The sequence below is a fragment of the Bombus pyrosoma genome, linkage group LG7, assembly GCF_014825855.1.
Source record: "Bombus pyrosoma isolate SC7728 linkage group LG7, ASM1482585v1, whole genome shotgun sequence".
Classification (NCBI taxonomy): Eukaryota; Metazoa; Arthropoda; class Insecta; order Hymenoptera; family Apidae; genus Bombus; species Bombus pyrosoma.
The window spans coordinates 5,494,045-5,514,516 of record NC_057776.1 but is presented as its reverse complement, the minus strand read 5'-3'; the positions used below and the strand labels follow the sequence as shown (position 1 = coordinate 5,514,516).

General features: G+C 33.8%; 3 protein-coding genes across 10 annotated transcripts; 1 reads left to right on the top strand and 2 right to left on the bottom strand.

Moving 5' to 3' along the window:
• Positions 1 to 1,112: 1,112 nt before the first annotated feature.
• On the bottom strand, positions 1,113 to 15,960 carry LOC122569538 (UDP-N-acetylglucosamine--peptide N-acetylglucosaminyltransferase 110 kDa subunit). 8 transcript variants are annotated; one of them, XM_043730727.1, is made up of 14 exons: positions 15,499 to 15,960; positions 15,210 to 15,437; positions 14,659 to 14,716; positions 12,197 to 12,347; positions 11,876 to 12,119; positions 11,636 to 11,704; positions 7,958 to 8,154; positions 5,578 to 5,667; positions 5,332 to 5,512; positions 4,596 to 5,198; positions 3,993 to 4,507; positions 2,823 to 3,276; positions 2,360 to 2,736; positions 1,113 to 2,272 (listed from the first exon to the last, which is right to left on the bottom strand). In XM_043730727.1, exons 3-14 carry the CDS (start codon positions 14,663 to 14,665, stop codon positions 2,080 to 2,082), a joined length of 3,081 nt encoding a protein of 1,026 aa, XP_043586662.1. In that variant the 5' UTR covers positions 14,666 to 14,716; positions 15,210 to 15,437; positions 15,499 to 15,960; the 3' UTR covers positions 1,113 to 2,079. The 8 variants fall into 8 exon arrangements, with proteins under 8 accessions (XP_043586662.1, XP_043586658.1, XP_043586660.1 ...); XM_043730723.1 differs by lacking the exon at positions 14,659 to 14,716 and having other exon boundaries at positions 15,499 to 15,573; positions 15,656 to 15,960; XM_043730725.1 differs by lacking the exon at positions 14,659 to 14,716 and having other exon boundaries at positions 15,210 to 15,422; positions 15,499 to 15,573; positions 15,656 to 15,960.
• Positions 15,961 to 16,347: 387 nt separating this feature from the next.
• Positions 16,348 to 17,366, top strand: LOC122569546 (nucleoside diphosphate kinase). Its single transcript, XM_043730745.1, has 3 exons — positions 16,348 to 16,594; positions 16,912 to 17,013; positions 17,091 to 17,366. Exons 1-3 carry the CDS (start codon positions 16,415 to 16,417, stop codon positions 17,322 to 17,324), a joined length of 516 nt encoding a protein of 171 aa, XP_043586680.1. The 5' UTR covers positions 16,348 to 16,414; the 3' UTR covers positions 17,325 to 17,366.
• Positions 17,336 to 20,315, bottom strand: LOC122569547 (lipopolysaccharide-induced tumor necrosis factor-alpha factor-like). Its single transcript, XM_043730746.1, has 4 exons — positions 20,178 to 20,315; positions 19,082 to 19,216; positions 18,241 to 18,385; positions 17,336 to 18,167 (listed from the first exon to the last, which is right to left on the bottom strand). The coding sequence occupies exons 2-4, from the start codon at positions 19,194 to 19,196 to the stop codon at positions 18,065 to 18,067; spliced, it is 363 nt and encodes a 120-aa protein (XP_043586681.1). The 5' UTR covers positions 19,197 to 19,216; positions 20,178 to 20,315; the 3' UTR covers positions 17,336 to 18,064.
• Between the last annotated feature and the right edge of the window lie 157 nt (positions 20,316 to 20,472).

The window sequence follows — 20,472 nt, the reverse complement described above, 5'->3', positions numbered from 1 at the left end:
CATCTTTGTCATTTACCGTATAGTTTCTTGAAAGTCGGGTAATTTATAATTTTAGCATGTTAATAAACGTATGATTGGAGAATAATGTAAAAATTTTGTTACTGCTACTTTGAATATGCCGTACCTTTATATGAAGATGATTATTTGGTACATTATATACGTACATTCACAATGTATCTTTTACGTATTCGTCACGGAGTGTTTATAACGTACCACCATTTGCATTCATTTGAATGCAAAATAACCATATTTTTAAGAATTATGATAAAACTGTCAAAATAGTGCGCCATGAGTTACGACATAAAGACGAATCCGAAGACAGTTTGTTACAAAAAATAATAAAGAAATCAATTTTCCTGAGTTTGCAATCGTTCGAAATTAAATACGTAATTATATAATCAATGGTATGTAAGTGTAAGTGTAGTCGTACGATTTCAAAGTGATAGTTAAATTATTTCAACTATGAATTCAATAATAATGAGATAATTTAATAATTTATTGACTTTGGTAAATTTATTTCAATGTTCTTCAAATGTTGAATTAATATAAATCTACATAAATATGCTATTACCGTCTATAGAAATCAAAGTTTGATATTTGAATTTTACGTTTCACTCTACAGTTGCTATTTCTTGTGCGACGTATTTGTTCGAGCTACATCCGGAATAGTAATTAAGAAATAGAGATTTTTAATGGTTACTTTTACATCTGTATGTTCGATGTAAATTGTGCGTAATGGGGACAATTATTCATTATCGAGAATGTGCAATGTTGATAATACACATAGTGGGCGGATGAGGTCATACATACAATAAATTCAACGAGACGTTACAAGCTGTTCTTCCTACTTATCTTAATTTCTCGAGTTTTAAACATAATTTATTTCAACTTAAAAATGCACTTTCTTTCTCATTTTATTATAAATTGCATAGAATAACCATGTTTTGAATAAAGATAAGAAATACAAGCAAGTTCTTCGTTCAAGCATTACCTGTATTTTTCTATGTGAAACTGGTATATCAAAAGACTGAGTAAAGAATTTCACAAAGAAAAAATCAATCTTACTAATCGCATATTCATCAGAACACACTCACAACGTAACAGCCACTTTCTTTCGAATTGTATTTTTAATCATTTTTTTTTTATTCTATAGGCGTACATCTCAAAGTTTGCTACAGTCAACGTCTTTCGCTACCTCACACATTTCTTTAATCTTAACTTACGCGCTATCGAACTAAAGCAATAACTAACAATTATCTTTTTAATATTTACATGTCTATCTCATTAACCAGTTGTATATAATACAACTTACATTCTTTGCTATCAGCGATTTCTAGCAATAACAGCTTGGTGTGAGTAACCGCTCCTGAACCTTTTTTTTGTGTTTCAATCTTCTTTTACGAGCCAATCGTATTCGAAGTAAACAACGAATATTACTACATAGCATAAAAAATAATCGAGGGAACATCTTCATATCCTCTTAACAAGTCAACAAACCACGCGTCAGAAACCTTCGAAATAAAGGAAACCGAATAAAAATACTAATACCGACTGCATATTTCACGTTAATAATACAAACGTTCATCAGTATACATACAATTGTGTACTTTATACAATGAAAAAAAAAAAAAAAGAGAAAAAAAAAAGAAATTAGTGTTGTACATAATCCCACTCCAATTCAGGCTACATTCGATATTACCAGAAAGATGAACAAAAGGTATAAACACCTGACTATGAGCATTGTATTATATATATATAAATAAGGTGAAAGATACGATGGCATAACGTAATTATTTTTTATGACTCGTATGATACAATCCACAATTTTTTTCTTTTTCTGGGACATCAAATATTTAATTGAACGTACGCGCATAACGTTATCCTATGTAATCTAAGCTCGATGATTTATCTTACAAAACAGTAAATACCAAAATAAACGGAATTTATATGAAAATTATATTTTTGTGAAATAGATTATCGACCATCTATTTCAAATGCTACTACGTTTTCGAAAAAAGGGGGAGAGAAAAACAGATGTGGAATTGAAGTTGTATAGATAAAAACATTCGAGAACCATTCTTAAGATGCAGCTGCTAGTAATTTTTGCATCTCGGTTTTGTCTACTGCTGACACATGATCAGGTTTTTCGCCTCTCGCGAAACGTTCCCACATTTTTTTGTACAGCATTTCCATGCCTACTGCATATAGCTTGCAATTGAATAAAGGACTTTCAGATCTTGCTTTCCATACTTTGGCTCGCGTTGCTTTCAAGCTTAAAAAGAAACAGTTGGTTAATTCATATCGAAACTAATGATAATAAAAACTAAAAACAAGGAATAGAGGGAAACGATTTACTTACTATTCCCTGTCAGTACCCAAACGAATAGCAATATCCTGGTATTCTTGTCGTGTTCGTGCAATCAATTCAGGGCATCCCAAAGTATTCAATTGACTAGCAGCAACGCGAGACGCTAACGTTTCACCTGGTAGTGTAACCACCGGAGTTCCGGTCCATAAAACATCCATGCTAGTAGTGTGACCATTGCAAAGCGGTGTGTCCAAGCATACGTCGGCTAACTGCCCTCGTCTAACGTGCTCTTCCTTTGCAGCAACATTACTAAACAGAATCCTACCGGGAGCTAAGCCTAACTGTTGAGCTGTTGCTTGTAAGTTTGGTTCACCAACGGCCGGAAAGCGTAGCAACCATAATACAGAGTTTGGCACATGTTTTAGGATCTGAAATTCAGTATCGGTATATAAATATAAAATACGTAATAATTTTAATAAAATAAGTTCGTTGCGAAAAAAACGAATGAACTTACATGTGCCCACATATGAAGCGTGAGCGGATCGATTTTATACAACTGATTGAAATTGCAATAAACGACTGCATCTTCTGGTAGACCATACTGTTGCCTCGTTGTTATCATAATATTTTGAGGCACTTCTTCACCCGTAGCTGTTTTATTGTTCACTTGCGTAGTGGCCATACCATTTTGAACTACGACACCATTTACGGACATTTGGCATTGTCCAGAAGCAATCATTGTTTCGATAGGAGTAGTGGTTGGCAGTTCTGCAACTTTCAGCGAAATTTCTACTGGTTTGTTTTCAGCGTCCGGTACAACGACCTCGCGAATTTCCTTGACACATGTATTTTCAATCATTGGAGAAAGATCGGTGGCATTTATTACAGCTACGTTATCTGCTACCTTGCCCTTCATGTTCAATTTGTCCGTTAAGATGAGACGTTCCTTTAAATGTGGGAACATTTGCCTGGAGAAGAAAATATATAGGATAGAAAAAATGTTAATTAAATTTCATATATAGTACGTATTTTCTTCATAATTGATCGAAAGTCGGGACTACTCGGCTGTCCTCAGATGAATTTTCATGTACAGGAGTCGATTGAATGTAACAGATATTATCCACCATTTTACCCAACTTATAAAAAAAAGCGCGAATGAAAGAGGAACAAGTCCGCGAGTGGACTTGATAAAAAGAAACATATTGGTTAGACAATCGTAACGTAGCAATAACAACGGAACTTTTTTATTTTCAATCCTTATTGAATAAAGCTTTAACCAATGTAATTGTGAGGCTTTTCTGACAAAACAAAACTAAGCACGAAATAATTTGAAATATATTTACTTATTTAGTGACATTAACTTATTTTCTTTCTATTATATATACATGTAAATATGATTTGAACTATATCGTGTTTGGTCTTATTTTAATCAGAGAACTCTCGCAAATACGTTAGTAAAATTTTAGTTAAAAACAAATTAGAGATAAGAATGTTTCATTATTGCTGTCGAACTTCGCGGTATGTCAAAGGGAACACACTATTATAGTTTCTTGGAATTTATTTTAGAATTTTAAGTTTAGAATTCATTCAGTAGTAGGAATGACGACTGATTAATTATGAGAAACATAGTGGCGATCAATTATAGAGAAAATATTATACATAATCGTATATCTTGTAGACTTACTTATGATCTCCAATAAAATACGTGTGTGGCATGTAAGCAAGCTTTTCGCTGTATTGATTAGCAAGTTCCAATGGTGATGTAACTTCATCTGTAATTAAATAATCCATGAAACTAGCTCCTGATGTTCCTGGATATCCAAGCCACATCACTTGAACAGGTGCTGGTCTCAGAGCGAATATTTCATTTCTCGCTCCTTTCGTGTATCCATTCATATTTACTAAAATATGAATTCCATCCGCGTTAATACGATCAGCTGCTTTTCCATTGCACGGAATCTGTGATAGATCTACAAAGTGTTCGGCTTCTCTGGCAATCTTTGCTCGGAACGTGGTTCCGTCATCGGCACTGAGGGCGTAGCAAAAGATTTCAACATTCTGTCTCTCGTGCAGTCCTGGGATTGATTGCATAAGATGACTAGTAGGATGATTTCCAAAATCTGACGAGACATATCCAATCTTTAAGCGAGCACCAATCTCACGTGGATATTTGTACGGTTGTTTATGTAGAACATGAATCTGTAACAGATATAAAACCGTCGTGAAACAAACGTATTTGCATTTTTATTGCTTCAGATAAACCGTGTACTTAAAAAATATCATTTACCTTCTCGATGCAAAGATTTGCATGCCTAGCAGCAATAGCCTTTCTAAATTCATGAGACAACGGATAGAGCATAGAATGGTGTGGATGTACGCTAGGCAACCTATTCTTATCCAGTTGTTCAGCAACGATCGAAACTAATTTCTTCATTCGAGCTTCATAATCAGTCCAATCACAAACGATCTGAAGGCAATGCGCTAAGTTACAATATGCATCAGGGAAGTCAGGCTTCAACTTTAACGCAGTTCGGTATGATTGGATAGCCTCAGGAATGTTTCCAGAATCCTTATGAATCGAAGCTAAATTGGAATGGGCGTCAGCGAAAGCGGGATTAATTTGAATAGCTCTTGTATAGCATTGAAGAGCTCCTTGTATATCTTGCATTTCTTTCAGAGTATTGCCCATGTTCGAGTACGCATCCGCGAAAGTTGGCTGAATACGAATAGCCTCCTTGTAATGCATTAGTGCTTCATTTAATTTTCCTTGTTGCTGTAATACGGAAGCCAGATTGCTATGAGCTGCGGCAAACTCAGGGAATACTTCAAGCGCTTTCAGATATAATCGAGTTGCTTCTTCGATGTATCCTTGTTCACGTTTTATGTTGGCCTAGAATGCGGAATACATCGGATAACAAAGTGAAGAAACGTAATAATAATAAAAAGTGAAGACAGAAACGCGTTATACGTTATTGTCTTGTTCATTAAACTTCGCCGTGGAATTTGAATATAAATATAAGTACCAGATTATTAAGGGAATCGGCATGTGAGGGGCAGAGGCGGAGAGCCGTATTATAGCAATCCTCAGCCTCGACCACTTGTCCCTTTTCCTTGAGCGCGTTCGCCAAATTGCAGTAAGCATCTGGGAAATTCGGTTGTAGTTCAATAGCACGACGGTATGTATCAATCGCCAAATCGATAAGCCTGTAAAACAAAATAAGTTGACGCACGATAAAAAATAAACAAAGTAAATTCCCTCTGATGCTTACCCTTGTTCATAGTAGACACACGCCAGATTTCCATGTACGACTGCATTGTTAGGACTGAGATTCAAAGCACGCAGATAAGCAGCTACAGCTCTGTTACAAACAGAAAATTCGTATGTCGTTAAAATTCATCACACAACGAAAGAGAACATTTAGGTCGTTTTCTGAACGAACGGACGATGAATCACAATTTAATCGATTCCGATTGAATCAATAGAGCCGCATCAAAGTATACGTGGAATTGCGTAGAAAGTTCTCTGTTGGTTTCGGTTTGGTAACAATGGTTGGTGATACCACACCCGACGACACACGGTCTTTGGATAAATTGCACACGTGCCGCGCACACCGCTATACGGTGACGTGTCACGCCGGTAACGCTATACAGAAAATAGTCATAAATTAACCTTTTCACGTTATATTTAATCCACGAGATACATCCACGGGTTGAGGATCGTGAGAGAGCTCGTTCTAATTGCACGCGTAACGAGGGTGCGATCGTGGTCGAGGGCGAGATCACTGTATACACGACAACACACTGGTAGTCCATTCCTTCTCCATTTCCATATCTTAATAAATTAATTTGTCTGCGTGTGCGTGTGTGTGTGTGTGTGTGTGTATGTATGTATGTGTGTGCGTGTATGTATTTTTTAAATATCAATAAACAAAATCAACAACTTCATCGACAGATCGTAGACACGATACCACGAGCAGCTTTCCGCTGTGAAACTCGCCACGAGCTACGCGTTTTTGGCATATCCGTTAAGAACTTATACACCCTCCCACGGAGAATAAAAGGGGTTCTCTCTCCCTCGTAGGGGCGGAGCGATCCTTGAAATCGATAGTTGCCCTCCAGTTTCTCGCGCTATTGTGCGTAACTGGAATTTAGATTCCAAGGATTCCGAACACTCGTAAATAAGACAATCCAGCTCGTATTCCGGTGGTAATTTCGCATCTGTTGCCAAGCAAGCCCCATTCTCTCTCCGTTAAAAGGCTGTGTGGATACGTACGTATGACAAGAAGGTCGAGATTCTTGGAAGACGAACAGGACATGAATTCGCGACACGTATAAATTATCCTTATGCTTGTTTATACATCGATTTTACGTATTATCGTTATTTCTTTTTCATTAAATTTTTAAATGTAAATATCTTTCGGTAAGAACCGATGATATCTCTCAAATATCGTAATAAATACGGAAAATCCAGAATAAATGGATCGTTTTCAAATTTACACACGCTGCATAACATTACTAAAATAATAGAAAATAATAAAAGCCGCTAACACACCTAAGAAATTAGGAATTCACGTAATGCACGAGTGAAGGTTGCCAGCGGACATCGCTCTGGAGAAACAAAGGACGATGCACTTCAAAGGACGCTGTATGAATATCGATTCGGTGTTTACACGTCGGCTCATGCGCTTTGCTTGTGAATTCTTGGTAAACATGTTTCAGAAACGGAAAGCGTGCGAAATCTTCCGACCTCGTTCGTCTCTTTTAGTGCGTCAAAAGTAAAAATAGAGCACATTTCGTTCGAACACGAAACATTTCCGAACCTACAATACAGCAAAGAACTTTCGTAAGAACAGTCCCATTATTATTATTGGCACAAAAATATATTGTTTGACTTGTGACTCTCCAATTAACGTAACAGTATTGAACATTAAAGGAATAACTGTAAGTCAGATATCTATTTAGCACAGACTTTATAAACCGTCGTCTATGAGAAATTGAAGAGACGACGATCGATCATACTGTGCATTTTAAATTATTGTAGGAGCCGATGAAAAACGAGAAAGAAGGTTTCATGAGAATCGAACCTAGGGCCTCCGGCTGGTAAGCCGGCACTCTATCCCTACCGCTAAGGCGTATTCTCACGTTTCTTTCTACTATTACACATCTTACTGTGAAGTTTTGTATTGTCATATTATAACAATAAAAGAAGAAAATTTTTATATAATTTTTATATAAATCTACTCGCATATCGAATGATTTTTATTTTCTTGCTGAACATTGGCCGTTTCAAGTACTATCGACCGACAAGTTAAACGTTTCAATTGCAAGTTTTGAAAATACTAATATTTTAAAGCAATATCACAAATTATAAAATTATTGTTACTAACGCAGAATTATGAATAAATATTTCAACTTTATGTATCGCCAACAGTTGTTGCATTATTTTGCCAGTTTAAGCCAGTTCTGTGTAGTATCACGCGTTAGTTCTAAATTCGATCTAATCAACAAATTATTGTGAAAAATGTCATGTATGTTAATATCCTACTTGAACATGCAAGTATCTACCGTATTTCAAATAAAATGCCAATTCAAACGTTCTAACGAAATGTACGAATATAGAGCCGTTAGAAATCAATGATTTAATCTCACCTATCAAAGATTCTAGCCTCTTTGAGTACATTGCCAAGATTGATGTAGGCATCCAGGAAATTTGGGTCCAAAGCTACGGCCTTCTCAAAGTGATGAATCGCCAACCAAATCTCGCCTTGAGCGTTGAATACACAGCCAAGATTGCTCCATGCGACTGCAAAGTCTGGACGCGTTTCAATCGCCTTTAGATAGCAAGCCTATAGACATAAACAGAGGATCAGAGAAGATGTTCCCATACTGTCAGAGACGCGCCGCGCGCTTTGCCCGGCCTCTCCTCGCCGCGCCGCAGCTTTCACACATTTCACCACCTTCGAGAAATTTCAGAGAATAAAATTATCTCTTCATACCTTCGTCCTCTCTGTCTCGCTTCATTGCCTCCTTTTTCCTTTTTCTACATCCCTTTACTTCGAACAATTCTTAATGCAAATCATCCGCGCCAAGTATTTTGTTCGTAACAGAGTTGATATAAATACCTTCAAGAATCAATTGTATTCAATTTTACGTGATAAATTTTATCACGTTTATCGATTGCTCGATTATTTCTTTATTACATTGTCAATATTCATTATTAGCGATCGATATTCGATGAAAGAATAGAAACTTCGTTCGTGATAAAGCAAAATTTGATAAATGCTTGGACATTCGATAATTTTACGCGATTTTGTATCTTTGTGCATTTAATGACATGTAAAATGCATAAGCCGACGCTAACGCGAGAGCGATTGATCGATCGAAAGTTAATTAAAAAGAACCTTTCGATTTGTAAGATTTGCTTTAGCTTGGGATATGACATCTTTCGAAGAAAAACGAGAAAGAATCAGAAACAGAGAGAACGAGACCCATTTTGCAAATCATACAATGTGTAGTGGATTGGAATCTAGTGTGAAAACAGGAGAAAAGGATTTAGGTGCGCGCTAGAAACGTCATCGTGGAAAATAAGCGATACGGGTGTCCTGTCTCGTGCCTATCGATTCTCCGGAATGCGTCCGGTGGACTCGACAGCACGTAGTACGCCCCTCGCCATTGATACTTCAGTTCTGCTCAATTCACTTGGCCAATTCACCTCCAACATTGTCCATTCTCAGTCGACGAGCTTAAACAAACATTGTTCTTCATTACCCATATGTTCCCTTGATCAACATTTACCATCAATTAAATTTATATTATCGTTTATCCCTAGGAAAATATTTGTCGAAAATCTTCTTTATATGACGACGCTCCTAAGGGTCAAGCAGGGATGTGCATCGCGCGTGCCGAGAGGCGGGCTGCATTGTTATAAAAAACAGAGTAATCCGTACCTAAACAATAAGTAAAAAGGGCATTTACAGTCGGCCGATCTCTATGGGAAGCGGTAAAGAGAGGCTGGATGATAGAAACGAATAGGATTCGTAGCATCGGGATAACTGGATATGGATAGAAACGTTGAAGTTGGATGAGCTTTAACAGAGGATTCTCGTTTCAATGGAGAAACAGAAATGAGTCGTTCATAAGATCTTCATCCGTATTTCCGTGCTTCCGTATCTGCAATCGCATACGAACGTCGTAAACACAGATGCTGCTAAACCTTTCTATCCCGAGTTAAAATGATCCAACTTTCAATCTCTTTCGAAACAGCGGAGCCAATTGGTCTGATGGAATGTTCAGAGATCGGCCTTGGGAATTACTTTACCTGCAGTGTACCCTTTGGTAGGTTGACGGTAGGTACGGCTCGCAAGTTCTCATAATAAACTTAGACCGAGAGACAGTGTGTTACTGAATAACCAGATTCAGATTCACCCTTTGACGAAGGAACCCATGGTAACCGACCAATCACATTGCTCCGACTTCCCCTCCTAGAGTTGATCATCCCATCCACAACAACAATACAGCTGCGTTAATGTCTCTTCACTGATACTCTTCGCCTCAACTTTGTCTTTTTAATTTTTTTATCTTTTTTTTTATATTTTCTTTTCTTTTTTAAATACGTATAGAGAGGTACCTAGTTATGCGTGCCGCTGAAAGACACGCTTCGCTGAGCTCGTCAGCCACCATATTATAATCGTGCAAATCTTATCCCAGTTCCTCAATATCGATCGTTAACAATTACATTGAAAATAGATTCCTCAATTAACAAGAAAGAAAGAACAAATTAAATCACCTTATATAAAGTACAACAAACGTCTTAATCTCGATCCCAGTACATTAACGATGTTTTAAAAAATTATAAAGACCACGAATGAATGTGTACGTCGCTTTTTATAGGTATGAGCAAGAAAGATAAATTTGAAAAACCATTTTCTTGTTAAAATCGACTTTCATTTTATAGTCCCATAGACCAGTAGTTTGAACCGATATCATTCTGTAAATGTAACATTATTGGTGGCAAAACGTACTAAGCGAAAAACGAACAAGTGAACTAGAGAGCGCTTAAGAACGACAGGAAATTCAACGGAAGGCTTTTCTCTTTGCTGCAGTAAGTTCTGTCGATGAGTGTGATTGCAGAAAGTACAAAATATTAAATAAAGACACCAATGGGTAATCAATGTAGATAAAGCAAAATTGTCAGCAATTTATACTGTCTGCAATTATTTCTACTCGTCGACTATCGCCGCGCCGCGCTGCTATTATGAAGTAGACCACTTGACTTGTTTGTTTTTCTATGTATCACTGGAACGAATGAAACTTGTGGGAGTCGGAAAAGTCCCGTGAGTTTCCAAATTAAAAAATATTTTGATGCACAAACGGCTTACATAAATTCATAAAAAATTATCAATTTTTTATATTAGACATTACGATAGGCGTAGAACTGGTCAAGTGATCTCGCGCAATTATCATTGTACACACAACTTGTTTACTTTTAAAATTGGAAAGAGTAGAGATAGTGGAAAAGAAAGGTCGCATTTGTCCACGTATATGTAACGGATCAGTATACCTAAAGTAAATACACATTCAGAATGAGCTGAATCAAATGAGATGAGCTTAAATGCTACATTCGCACGCTGCTGATCCTATTGTAGCTTGTAAGAAAAAAATTAATATCTTTTACTTAATCAATAATAAAAAAGGATATTGCTGTAATAGGACCAGCAAGTTAAACTTTGCAATAACACCAAGTAAAGAAATTTTGTTGTTACTCTTATCAGTGTTATTCCAAAACGCGCAATGCGAAGAGGGATTCTATATAGTTTTCAGCTAATTTTAAACTTAAACCCTCATGCTGCGTTTGATGTCTTGAAAAGAACATTATTTTACTCCAAGCATCTTTGTTGATTCTCAATAAAAAGGCAAATAAAAACAAAGACACCAAACGCAGTGATTAGTTAATTAAATGGAAAAACACGCACAATGGGCAATCTACTACCAAAACTTAAATTTTCTGTTTATGCCTTTTTAAAAGCTAATTCTGATAGTAGGCCACCATGCGTCGCGCACATATCTTTTTTTTACCGCAAAGAGAAAGAGCTTTTCGCCTCTAGTATATGGATACCAGTTGTTCCTGGTTATTCTATAGAGCTGCCAACTAGTACTTGCGCACATTTTACGAAATGCATCTGTACCTTGTCAAAAAAAATTGTCAAAATGAGAGTGCAAAAGTCAACATCCTAGTATTTGATTGTGGTATTGATGCATCCGAATATGTGCATGTCACGTTAAATTAAATTAATTTACAACAATGTGTAACAGATAAAGAAAACCTACCTTGGCTTCATCAAGTCTTGCTAATGCTTTCAAAAGATTACCGAGATCGCTTCTCACACAGTAAAGATCCTGTAACATATAAAAACGTAAAATGTATATTGAATAAACATATAAACATGCAATAAACAAGCAATCTTTAGAAAATAAGTCAAAACTACATTTGACATAATGTAGTAGCGTTTAAACTATATATAAAGGACTAGAAAGAAATATGTATTAATAACAGAGTGGATTTCTCACAGGGTTATATTGTAGAGCAGTTACATATGCTTGAACTGCTTGTTCCATATCTCCTGCAGCTACTAATGCAGCTGCTAGATTGATGTAACCATCAATGAAATCTGGTTTCAATCTAACAGCATGTCGATAGTTTTCCAAAGCTTCCTGTAGTTGGCCACGTTCCTTGTAAACATTTCCAAGATTGCTGTAAGCCTCTGCCAATAACGGATTCTGCTTTATTGCTAAGCTACTATAATGTGCAGATCTGAAATGCAAGAACAGAAATTTATTAGTACTGTATTTTATTTAAAAGTTACATAATAAGTGAAACAGATCGCTTACTTTTCTAGCCTTCTACATTGAAAATGAATAGAAGACAATAACAGAAGAACTCCTGTGTTATTTGTCTCCTGCCTCCAAAGTTGCATACAATGTCTTTCCGCATTCTCATAATCTCCTGCCTGATATTCTCTATGAGCAAGTTCCAGTAGCCCTGAAAAAAATTAACTTATGGATATCTAAGCAATCTTAAAAATTATATAAAAATAAAATTTGTCAATATTCATATAAATATAAAATGCAATAATGTGTAAAATAATACTTTTTACAGAATATAATATTTATCAATTTTTCATGTAAATTTAGTTATTTTTGCACATATTTAAATATATATATATATATGTATGTATATATTAAACTACAAGTGTTGCTAGTATATCACCACACCAATAAGAAATATGCATATTGTAGATGATTTACATGGAATATTCCTGTTTGAAAAACGTCTGGGTACTTAATACGATCTGCTGTATATAAAAAAAAAATAAACTAATTTCCATTAATTTAAGTGTTTTTATGACACTATCTTAACTTCAAAGTGCTTACTTCATATCGTAAACTTTAAGAAGGTTTACATAAATAAAATATACCTATACACGCGCGCAGAATAAAATATATCAATTTGTTTAGCCGATTTTTTGGAAACTTAAAATAGCATGAGAAAAGAAAGTAGGAATTAAAAAATACGAACAATAGGAGTCAACTGCAACGTTAATGGTTTGATTATCAGTGATTGCAATTAGCTCTTTGCCTTGCGTATCTTGTGTAACAACTAGAAGATTCTGTCCATTTTGCCATTCGACGGTTCCATTACAAACGTCATCCGAACTATTGACCACGTTTCCAATTACGCCGGTCGAATTTTTTATTACGTTTTCTTTCTTCTCTGCCAGTCTTATACTCATTTTGTTCACGAAATTGTTCCAAACGCGTTATTCTCTTCTTCCCAATTCCGATACACACGCTGTTTTCACACAATCACCTCTGATTGAATTTCGAGACTTTTCCACGTTTCAATATTGGTAACTCAATTTTTTTTCTTCGGTAGTGTCTGCTAACTGATTCTAAATTAATTTATCCTTCAGATTCACTTTCTTTATGCATACTATTCCTCCGGTACCTATTATTTCCCCGTTTCTGTACACACCGTGGACTCTGTGTTTCTATACAAGTTACGTTTTGGCCAGGTTATCCCCGGTCCCCGATAGACCAAGAAGCAACCTGATTGGTCAACTCGATGACTATGGCGGACTCCTGCATCGCTGGGTAAAATCAGGAGATGGGGGTAAGGAAGACACCCGGCTCAACACCGTAGTTATTATGCTCGGTGCCCCATGATTTTCACCTTCTGCATTTTGTCTCTTGCGTTTGGTAATTTTGCTTTTTTATCATTGCTGATATAACTGATAGACGTTTATAGAGTCAATGTTATGTTATTTTTAGTAACGAAAACGTAAACTATCTGAACTAACTAATAAATCTATGTTATCGTTGTTTTGCTAATTTTACCCTTGTTACAATCTTTCTATTAATGAAAAAATGTATCGAATATATATGAAAATATGGTTACCTATAATATACAAAACCTAATAAGAAAAACATGTAATACGTTTCAACTTAAAACATTTTACTTATCAATAATAACAACTAATAATCAGAAAATCAACGCAAAATCTAATAAAGAGCAGAAAATTTGTATTTTCAGTTTATGAACGAAGCCAAACATCTTCTTCACATGCAATCAACTTTTACTAAAAATTAATTTCAAAATGAAAATTATTTTTATAATGACATGGATATAGCCGAATGTAAAAACGTAAAAAATTCGGTAACTCCTAAGGCGCGTGTACATAGTACGTGGCTGGGGGCACACAAAGAAATTACAAAAGTGGTTCTCAATCTTGTAGTATTGCAATATCGATTCTTGAAACTTCATACAGAAAATTCAACAAATAGTATAACATATGTTTGTTGAAGTCGAAACATATTACCGCCTAATTTAAGATCTAAAATAATATTGATTCTAGAGAGAGAAAGAAAATAGAGATATCATGACATTTTGATATATGAATTGATACAGCAACCAAACGTTTAATTGCAAAATTATTATACTAACTAGCAAAAAAGAACCACTGGCGCTATACGAAGGGACGGTCATCCCCACTCTTTCGAACGGAAAGCAGATGGTATAGGTACCGATACCGAGTGGAATATTCCACCGTCACTTTGATGAAGCGGAAACAGCGACTGAAGAGTAAGAGGGAAGAGTAGGTAGCTTAAGAAAGAATAGGCTTCTAAACGGGAGAAAACCACACACAAACAACGACAGGATAATAATGCTTCGATTCGTAAAGAAAGTAAAATGAATTCTAAAATTACCGAATAATGTTGAAAGCAGCAATAATATATACATACATATATCATAATAAATTTCTGATAGATTTGTAGAAAAGGAGAATATATACCTGCCATAGATTTATTAGGTTTCCGCTTATATGACGTTTTCTATTTTTTATTATATACCTATAAATATCATCTGCACATAGTTATGTATATACCTCTGTTTTATGTTATTACGGCACATTGCGATAAATTAAATGATGTATAAAATACATATATCATGCACATAAATTAAACGAAATATTGATGATAATTATGTTTCTCTACTAATGTACAATTTTATTCGATAATATTTTTTTTAAATTAAAATTTAATTACGGTCGGATTACTAAGATTAACCAAATCACGGACATATCGTGGAAAAGCTTACAAATCATATCAATACATTAAATAAATGGATAAATAAAGTACATATCAATAAATAAATCTGTATGATCTTTACTTGCCGATATTAATACTTAGCAGAAATTTGTATGATATACTTTTAGTAACACGAATCAGAACATTTCAAAATCAATATCTGCAAACTCATTATCCATCTGATCGGACACCTCGTGAATACAATTTTGATTGTGAAAATGGAATGGTACGTAGTTAAAATCATTTGACTACGTACCAACTGTCGAAAGCTGTTGTATCTCGTTCATCTTGAGAATGACACTGGTGCCTGCGATTTGTTGATGATTCTGCTGCTGTTGCTGCTGTGGCTGCTGCTGTGCTTGCATGATGACGACCACCATAAAAAATGATACATGAACAAGAACGGCGTAAGAAGTTGGTAATCAAGGGCCACTGTTCTTGCCAAAATCCAGTATCAAAATCGAAAGTTCTATGTAAATCAAATCTGAAAAGGACTTTTTACTTTCCGAAAAACGGAAACAAAAACAGATACGTGCGGCACTTACATTGGTATACACTAGCGCGATCTTGTAGCGTGCGCCATTATGGATTTTCAAGTACTTTACTTAAACCGAGAATTACTAGACAATATGCAAATCACATAAAACACAAATTATATAATGGTCAATTATTTTGTTATTCAAAAGTATTTTTTCTACAAACTTTTATCACGATAGCCGAGTTCTTCACAAACGACGGCTTGTCAATGTTATAATAGCTCGAACCACGAACGTAATACAGTCTGATACGAAAAACCAATCGATGAACGTATTCCGAGTTAGAGACTCGTTCCGTTCTACGCGCGGGAAATACGTCATATTAATATAACCGATAATCAACTTGTGCACACGCGGCTATTGTATTTCATGAACCCTGCAAATTCTTAATGTAAAAATCGTTTTTAATTGATGGAACTATTATAATATATGGCTTAAATGTCATACAACATAAGAAAATTTGATGTATAGCTCAAATTGGGATTAATTAATAATTGTGTGAAATTTTTTAGCGTAATAACAGTTCAAATTAAAAATTCTTGTTCGAAAATATAATAAATGAAACAAAATATCGAATATATTTCTTGATTGCACCGATTCTTTTTTCTATCTTTGTGTAACTATTACAATATTTAATTATATTATCGTTTTAGATTACACCCTATTTCTCTAATTATAGTATAGTTTAAAATAAAAATATTTGAAGCTAGAAATAATATGTTTATTTCACAGAAATATTATAAAAGATTAAGGGGAACTAAAACATTGAACAGAAATTACTTTTAGCACTCCTGAACGATGATACACGAGCGCCGTACGGTAAGAGTTCGAGAATGGCTTCCCCACCACATTGAAAGAATTCGAATAACCGAAGACTCGATTCTCTCCTTCGTTCTCATTCTTCCGGTGCTGGTGCCGGCGTTATATGGTTTTGTGCTCTGTATTAGTTTTACTTCGTTTATTTTGTAGATTAATAATGGCAGGAAATAAGGAACGTACCTTCCTTATGGTTAAACCCGATGGTGTTCAACGTGGACTCATTGGTAAAATAATTCAACGTTTTGAAGACAGAGGTTTTAAACTTGTAGCGATGAAAATGATACAGGTAAGTTCCTCTACATATGCTTACGTATCCGATTCACTTCAGAAAAAATATGCATCTTTTAGTTCCTAACAACCACGTGATTAAAAATTTTCATTTCGTAAGTACTTATCGTATTTTATCGATTGTACAATAAATGATAATTGTCGTGACCTTCATTACTAATCTCTGTGACATTATGTTATCTTGTGTCAAGATAATTTGCAGAAATACTAGTTTACGAGTCTTGTATTATATTTGTTTTATATACCATTGATGTGCAATAGATTTCGTTATTCGTATTAAAACTATGTTATTATTAAAGTTCCTTTTTTTTTTAGCCAAATGAAGATTTATTAAAGAAACATTATGCAGATTTGGTATCCAAACCATTTTTCCCAGGTTTAATTAAATACATGAGCTCAGGACCAGTTGTGCCAATGGTATATAGTTGTTTTTTGTACAATACAATTAAAAGATATTATTTGTATGTTAATTAAATTTAACAATTGTTTTTCAGGTATGGGAAGGTTTAAACATAGTAAAAACTGGCCGTGTTATGTTAGGACAAACAAATCCAGGGGATTCTTCACCTGGAACAATTCGTGGTGATTATTGTATCCACGTAGGACGCAATGTTATTCATGGCTCCGACTCTGTTGAATCTGCCAATAGAGAGATCAAGCTCTGGTTTGGAGAAGAAAAGGAAGTTATTGATTGGGCATCTTGGTCAGAAAGCTTGGTATATGAATAAAACATGTGAAATCTTCAATAAAAATATTTATTGCAATACCTATTCTTTCATGTGCTTCAATCTGACTATAACATCAAAGATTTTTTATATATAATTGATTATACATTGATTGAGAAGCAATAAATCAGATTTTACATAAATGTATCTAATTAAATAATAAAAAGATTTCAGTACATTAATACAAAACTTATTATTGATGGTAGTAGTATAGTCATTTTTAATTCACAATTCTAGATCTTACATTTAAAAATATTTTCATAAAAATTTATAATATAAATTTTAGAATATTAGTTTATATACATAATATATATAGTATATTTATAATATTAAAATGAACACCTATACTTGTTTAGCAGTCATATTTAAAATAGCGTTTAAATTTACAATTGAGTGCTAAGAAGTATAAAACAAGATATTAATACAACTACAAAATTGATTTAAAGATTACCTTTCTATAAATTATATCGACAACATCAAATTTTTAATCATTAAAATTAAATTAAGTTAATTAACCAATTAACTTAAGTTGGAATAAGCATCTACAATCTTATGTTAAAGATCTATGTTTTTTGGTCATATTTTCAAGATTATGAACACTTCAAAAAAAAGTAATTGTATAAAATAAATGCGCAAAATATTGTTTATGCCTTATAAAAAGTCAGAATAATATATATTATATTACATATATGTATATATATATATATATATAACGAAATGGTTTCGATAATGTTACTGTAGAATTAATTATCACTTTGTCCTAAATATGTTCTACAAGAAGGACAATAGTGTTTCGTTACCAAACAACTATCCATGCAGTAAGGGCAAGGAACACAACACCAGCATCTAGAAATAATTATAAACATAATTAAATCTTGTTCTTTTCAAAAATCAATGGTAAATCATAATTTATAATTACCCTAAAAGACATAGTCCTAATGCAAAGAGGTGAGTTTTCATGTTTGCTTCCCTTTCAATTATTGTGAATACATTTGTATGACAAGTAGGACATATTATATTCTGTTGTGCAGGACCAAAATTTAAAGTCCTTATGATAACGGGATCTGTAAAATTATATTCTTGAAAAACAATATTCTTTTTAAACGATATTCAATAATAATTACTAATATTTATATAACAATCAAGATTTATTTTATAATAACATAAAACGTATATAGGTGAAAAATATTAATAAATATTAGGACAACTTTTTATATATCTTAATATTTAATAAATGCTTCAAGAAGCAAACAGCATGGTCTGTAGTATTTTGATCATGATATGTATTAGAAATCTATTGTATATGGTTGGGGTTTAACTGTACTGCACACCGAGCTTTTACTTTAGATTGACTTTGTTTATGAGGATATTCTCTCTAGATTCCATTTTCAGAGCAGACGTGCATCGCAATTTGCAATGCACACAACATGGAAAAATATTGTTCTGGAATCATTACAAATTGCAGCTATCTATTTGGGAAGCAGCTTGCTTAGCAGTCTCTAAATTGTAAAGCAACTAGCAAATTGTCCTAACAAATTTTGATACATTTTGTTACTGGTAAACCGTAATTTCCATATCAGGGTGGTAGTTGCAGCGGTATTAACGTATACATAAATAGTCAAACACTTCTAAATTTTAGTCATTAAATCACTTTATGCATATTTTTATTTTCTTGGCTTCCAGGCTATCTACTGATGCTATCTAATAATGAAAGTTATTGCATGATCTTATCATTTCAGTACTTATATATTTTTACGTACTTGTCTGTGGTTGTTCATATGACGGTGGTGGGACAGAATGAGATAGTGGTGGTGGTGGGATAAAACCAGGTGGTGGTGGTGGTGGTGGTGGCGACATTGTTACACCCTTTTCCATGGCAATATTTTAATTCTTATCTGAAAAATTTCTTTTAGCTGTTATTCAGGAAATTGATGTGAATTGACTAGAACTGATTCTTTAATAGAATATATTAGAGTTAACTTTATTAATTATAAAAAACACTATCAGTTATCTTCGTAGCCAATCAGATTGAGAATTTTTATAAGAAATCAGATATGTCAAATAACATTTGATATTTTAACATTTTGTTTCGTATATATCTGACCGTATTGACGTTGGAGGAATTAATATAATACAGTATAATAATTTAAAATTAGATATATAATATAAAATTAAATATATACTTAATATAATATAACGTGCCTGATAAACAGAAAAATATTTACTATATAGTGGCTTTTTATTTTCTCGTTGGAATTATTTAAAATTTCTAAGAATTGTTTAATGACACAACAATTTATATTGTAATAGTTCTACAGCAAATATAAAAGGTTTCGTAACCATAATCTAATGTTGCGTAAGTTATTACCGAATGAGTTGCAGTGACTAGAATACGAGTATTTAAGTTATTTTATTTCATTGTATACGTGTCATACTAACAAAAAAAAAAAAAAAAAAAAAAACGATTGGATTATCAAACTTGAAGAAATTTCTAAATATCGAAATCGATTAAATCAACTGGGAAAACATATTAAACGCGATTTCTAGCAATTTATTTGTAGAACTGCTATACAAATTACATGCCATAAGGCACTGATAAAATAATTAATTATGAAAACGAGTTTCTATGTAAATATCCTCACTATATGTTACAAAAAAATGTAATAAAATTGAACCAATGTATTGGTTGATTAAATCACCAAAAAATTAAACTACCGACCGATCGATATTATATATTATTATTATTATTATTATTATTATATATTATTATTTCGTGACGAAATGTTTTATTTCTCGCTAAACTAAGAGCGTGTAGCATAAGCTAATTCATTTCTAATTACGTACACACGTACTTACCTCCTGCAACTATTGATATACGCCCAATTTATCACCAATCGATAGTCGATATATAACGTTGACACCCAACTACTGAGGTTCAAGTTGGCATTCATAGTTATTAAATTCACGTATATATTACCTATCAGAACAGTAAAGGTGGGAGGTTCTACGAAAAACGTCAAGAGATACGTAAGTTATCTACAGTTTTATCAGAGTGATAAGCAAGATACTGTAATTAACTTTAAAAATACGTGGTAAAAAATTGGTACTACTTTCTGGTTTATTAATTTATATTTTTATTTCGTAAAGAACG